Source organism: Mercenaria mercenaria, unplaced genomic scaffold (genome assembly GCF_021730395.1).
Source record: "Mercenaria mercenaria strain notata unplaced genomic scaffold, MADL_Memer_1 contig_3587, whole genome shotgun sequence".
In the NCBI taxonomy this organism is placed as follows: Eukaryota; Metazoa; Mollusca; class Bivalvia; order Venerida; family Veneridae; genus Mercenaria; species Mercenaria mercenaria.
The window spans coordinates 64,059-70,058 of NW_026461740.1; the positions used below are offsets into that span (position 1 = coordinate 64,059).

Below are 6,000 nucleotides of genomic sequence, written 5' to 3' on the forward strand. Positions count from 1 at the left end.
GCTAGGTGGGGTATAATATCACATGTCTAATGTATAATATTCAAGTGAGTCAGCACTATGAAGTTATGAAGTTGGGTATTGTACTGACTGCTACAAGTAGACACCATCATTTATATGACTGAAAAATATTGAAAAAAAAATCGCTTATTTACCCGCTCCCCAAACCACTCACACGCACGCACGCTCGCACGCTCACACACACACACACACACACACACACACCATTCATTTCATGTCTATTTTCAAAAGACACAAAAATACCGATGTATCTTTTATTTTTATACTACAAGAAACTATCATTTATAAGGACACAGAAGAGGAGATAATGAATGTTTACAGTTACATGGTCAAATATCAAACCAAATCGCAAATATGCATTTTGTTAGGATAAAAAAACAGTAGATTTTTTTGGCAAAATAACTAGAGAATGCTTTGTTCTAAGAACACATTTGATACAGAGTTTACTTATGACTGGTAAATGATCCATACTTATTGATTTGAGGTCAGTAGGTCGAACATTCAGTGCACTGTGACCAAATAATTTTTTTCCTTGTGCAACTACTGAATGCATCAAGGGGACAATTCGTGTTCAACGAGCACTTGTCTTCTTGGTCTTCATGTAATTTGGTCAAAATGTTTGCCTGTGTAAAATCTATGTTAAAGGTAGTGGTGGTGGGGAGGGTGGGGGTCCCAGTTAGGTGTCTGCGCAAAATGTTTTTTAATTTTATTTGTATTTTATGGCAATATACCTACATGTATTAAGTTTCATTAACAGGTATTACTGTTACCAGTTTTGACTTTTATAGATATTCACATTTAAAGTGGGTGGGGTAATCTGACATGTGACCAACCAGGAACACAATTTCTGTTATTTTTTTTTAAAAATGGTTCTACTTTTTTACCTGAAACTTTCATGATAAAATAACTAAGCAATGGACATTTACACAACATGTTACATTCTAAATTGTACTGGATACCAAAGTGGTCTGATCAAATTTACTGATTTTCAATGGACGAACTTTACCAAAAAGCTAAAACATTTTTTATTAGTTGAGATATTCAGGTGTTATTTTCAGCAGATATTGTAAACTAAATAAACATAAAAATGACAGTATATCAGTATACTCTGATTAATATTAGAAGAATTACACTCTTAAACTGGGTAAAAGTGGGTGGGGTAAATACATATTCGGAGCAACACTACAAAAATTGTGCAGTTGTTAAGAAATGGCCTCAGATTGTCTATTATTATCTTAATTTTATTAAATACAGAATTGATTGATAAACTTTAACAAAACATTTCCCACTTTATACATGTGTGACATGGAAAAAGCATGGACCTTGAACATGACATGTAAACAAACCAAATTAACCCTGAAAGCTCAAAGTATTTAACGAAAGGTTTTGCCTGAGGCAGTATATTTTGAGGAAAGCTGTTGTTCAAATTAAGATTAAATTTTCTGCAATTTCAATGTAGTTTAGAATATACAGGAATATAGGTCATCTACACGGTAGCTTTGACAGTCTCTTTCAGGTAGCCGTAGTGCTGGTAGTTTTACATTCTATCTAGTTTGTCAGTAGCTGCTGTCAGTTGTGTACATAACACATAAATTATCAATTCATAGGCAGAAACATAAATTTGCACCAAGCCTCAAGTATTTTTCGTAAATTAACATCTCCTCCTTTACTGCTAGTCCAATTTTGAAATAATTTCACACAAATAGTTCTTGAGTTACCCTCCCCCAGGACTTCTCACAGTGCTCAGATTGGTAAAAAACATGGCCGTTAGGGATTTTGGTCATTTTTCCCAACATGTATATAGCAAAATCTTGCTCTTGTGTGAAACTGTTGGTCTGATTTTAAATAATTTCACACAATTTATCTGTGTGTGACCCTCTACCAAGAAAATTTAAATAATACTGACATGGATGCTAGATGGTGTGGTCACTTTTTGCTATAAGTATACTGTGGAAAATTTAAAACTCTTGTATGAAAATGCTGGCCTGATTTTACAATAATTTCACACAAATGGTTCTTTGATGACGCTTTATGAAGAGTGTTCAAATCATTTTGATTCATCAAAATACATGGTAGCCAGGTTGCTTGGTAACTTTTCTCTCTATATATACGGTGTAAATTTCACATATATTTCCCATACCTGACCCTGTTACAAAAATGTCTACTCAGGTGAGCGATCTATGGCTACCATGACCCTCTTGTTTTAAATTGAAGATTTTGAGAAGCTACAGAAAGCATGTGATAAAGAAAGAAGCCTTGGCATAACAAGAGTGACTCAATCTACCTGCATTTTGATTTCAAAACTTGGAAATGATGTAAGCACAGATGAAATAAAGTACTACTTTGAAAAGAAATGTGGACATAGGACGAGACGAGTGGAAAAAATGGTACCGGAACGATCGAATGGGACATGTTTGATTTATTTTGAAAGTTACCAGGGTAAGTATTGAACACATATTTATCGAAGCTTAATACCCAAACAAGTATTCAGTTGACATATTATCATAGTTTTAAACTTAAAAGCGACATTGCATTTTTAGCTCGACTATATAAAGTATATGGAGAGCTATCCTACTCACCCAGGCGTCGACGTCTTTCCGCGTCCCCACCTTGGTTAAAGTTGTTTTACACTTTCTCGTTTTAGTATGATCGCTCACCGTCCGTCCGTCTGTCTGTCTGGTGTCTGTCCGTTTTCCGTCCTCACCTCCGTTTAAACATCATCTCCTCTTAAACCACCAGGCTAATTACAATAAAACTTCACAGGGATGTTACTTGGATAGTCCTTTTTGAAAATTGTTTAAGCAATTGTATTCCGTACAGATCTGTCGTTGCCATGGCAACCGAAAGTAAAACTCTTCTTGTATAAAAGCAATGTACCTAGGGCTTTGATATTTGGTGTGTAGCATTATGTAGTGGTCCTCTGTCAAGATTGTTTAGATTATCCCCCTAGGGTCAAATATGGTTTATACGGTTTACATAGACTTATCTAGGAAAGCTTTGAAAATCTTCTTGTCCAAAACCGCAGGGCCTAAGGCTTTGATATTTGGTGTGTAGCATCATCTAGTGGTTGTCTACTAAAATTGTTCAAATTATCCTCCTAGGGTCAAATATGGCCCCGCCCCAAGAGTCAGATTTTATAAACACTTATACAGGGAAAAAAATAAAAATCTTCTTGTCCAAAACCACAGGGCCTAGGGTTTTGATATTTGTTAAGTAGCATCATCTAGTGGTCCTCTACCAAGTTTTTTTCAAAATATCACCCTAGGGTCAAATATGGTTCCGCCCGAAGGAACACATAGTTTATATAGATTAACATAGGGAAGAACAATATGGCACGGGAGTCACAGGGTTAACATAGACTTATATAAAAAAAAACTTTAATATAAGTATTAAAAGAAGTCAAAACTACAAAAACGTTTTAAAAACAAGTCATTTTATTTTATTACCAACGTTTCGGCTACATTAGCCTTCTTCAGGGTTCAAAATAAACATAACAAAGGAAGTGACGTCAACTTTGAAAATCTTGTTTTCCAAAACCACAGTGCTTAGGGCTTTGATATTTTGCTTGTAGCATTATTATGGTCCTCTACCAAGATTGTTCAAATTATCTCCCTAGGGTCAAATTTGGCCCTACCCTTTGGATCATGTGGTTTATATAGACGTATATAGGAAAAACTTTTGAAGATCTTTATGCACAAAACCACATAGCCTAGAACTTTAATATTTGACATGTTGCGTTGTAAAGTAGTCCTTTACCAAAATTATTCAAATTATTTCCCTAGGGTTAAAAATGGCCCCACCATGGGAGAGGCTCATGGTTTAAATAAACTTGTACATGGTAAAACCTTTAAACATTCTTTTCTTAAACCACGAGACCCAGAGCTTAGATATTTAGCATGTGGCATGCTGTAGTGGTTCACCTACAAGACTGTTAAAATCATGACCTTGGGGCCAATATAGGTCATGCCCGGGTGGTCCCTTGTTTACATAGACTTATTGTTGTTTTGAAGCAGTGGCAAAGGAAGTTGCACCACAAGTAAAATGTTTGATACAGGTTTCAATATTCATCTTAAATTGTCTTAATCGTGACATACTGATCTACTCTCTCGGTTTATTTAAGTTACAGCATAGAAATAATCCTCATGTATAATTTTTGATACAGATTTTAATAATCATCTTGAATAGTCTTAATCAAGACCAACTGATCTACCTTCTTGTTTTTGAAGCTACAGCAAAGAGATTTGGATAAACTGTATCATTTTTTTTTCATACAGATTTCAGCAGTTTATGTTATTATCTTTCCTATGGCCTTCTCGCCTACTTTTTTGTTTTTGAAGCTTAAGCAAAGAAATTTGTTCAAGCAAACAACTAAACTCAGGTGAGCGATATAGGGCCACCATGGCCCTCCTGTTTCTCCTTATATATGTAATTACTTGATGGATTTGCTTGAAACTTAAAATAGTTATTCCTCATCTTCACCCACGTCATCTTGAATAAAGGCGATAACTCTCACACCAACAATTCATGAATTATTCCCCCTTTTAACATAGAATTTCGGGTTTAAGTCTTGGTGCACTTTCACTCTTTCTCAGTTATTACTTTATTGATTTGATTCAGATTTAAAACTGTTGTTCAACACCAATGCCCACATCATATGACACAAGGTCCATAGCTCTGGCACCATGTTTAGCTCATCTGATTTTTTGTCATCACATGATCGGCGTCGGCGTCGGTGTCAGCGTCGGTATCGGCGCCGGCGTCGGCGTTGCCTGGTTAAGTTTAATGTTTAGGTCAGCTTTCCTCCTAAACTATCAAAGATATTGCTTTGAAACTTGTAACACTTGTTCACCATCAAAAGCTGACCCTGTACAGCAAGAAACATCACTCCATCTTGCTTTTTGCAAGAATTATTGCCCCTTTTGGACTTAGAAAATCAGATTTCTTGGTTAAGTTTTATGTTTAGGTCAACTTTTCTCATAAACTATCAAAGCTATTGCTTAAAACTTGCAATACTTGTTCACCATCATAAGCTGACCCTGTATAACAAGAAACATAACTCTGTCCTGCTTTTGCAAGAATTATGGCCGCTTTTGGACTTAAAAATATCAGATTTATTGGTTAAGATTTATGTTTAAGTAAACTTTTCTCCTAAACAATCAAAGCTATTGCTTTGAAACTTGCAACTGTTGTTCACCATTATAAGCTGACTCTGTACAGCAAGAAACATAACTCCATCCTGCGTTTTGCAAGAATTATGGCCCTTTTTGGACTTTTCTATTATACAAAAAAATAGATGAGCGTCAGCACCCGCAAGGCGGTGCTCTTGTTTAATGAAGTATGCCCCCTTTATACTTAGAATTTCGGGTTAAAGTTTTGGTGCAATTCAAGATATTTCAGTTATACTTAAATGGTTTTGATTCAAACTTAAAACAATTGTTCCACTTCATTACTCACATCATATGACATAAGGTTCAAAACTCTGGTACAAATCTTTCGTGAATTATGCCCCTTTTTAGCTCACCTGAGCACAAAGTGCTCAAGGTGTGGTATTGTGACCGGTTATTGTCCGTCATCCGTCAACATATGCCTTGTGAACACTCTAGAAGCTACAGTTTACTCATCTTGGTCAGAATGCTTGGCTTCATGATCTCTAGATCAAGGTTGAAACTAGGTCATTGGTCAGAATGTTTGTCTTGATAATCTTTAGCTCAAGTTTGAATCTGGGTGATATGTGGTTAAAAACTAGGTCACCAGGTCAAATCAGAGGGAAAGCTTGTGAACACTCTAGAGGCCACATATGTGACTCAATCTTTATTACTTTTTTGTATATCCGCTTACTAAACGACACAGTAACTGCACTTTTAAATGTGATTAAAGATCATATTTCAGTTTCAACAGGAGGTGATGCTTAAAAATAGCATGCATAACCTTTTTTATCTCCCATTGGAAGTGGACGGACATAGTTTTAAATTGTCCTTGAGT

The 6,000-nt window shown here is 35.7% G+C and overlaps 1 protein-coding gene across 1 annotated transcript in view; it reads left to right on the plus strand.

Moving 5' to 3' along the window:
- LOC128553206 (uncharacterized) overlaps positions 1–2,457 on the plus strand; it is a gene marked incomplete at both ends in the record, with an annotated part of 65,728 nt that extends 63,271 nt beyond the window's left edge. Inside the window, one exon of the mRNA XM_053534328.1 lies at positions 2,233–2,457. Coding sequence (XP_053390303.1) covers positions 2,233–2,457 — 225 coding nt within the window. The remainder of the gene's footprint in view (positions 1–2,232) is intronic.
- Positions 2,458–6,000: the final 3,543 nt, after the last annotated feature.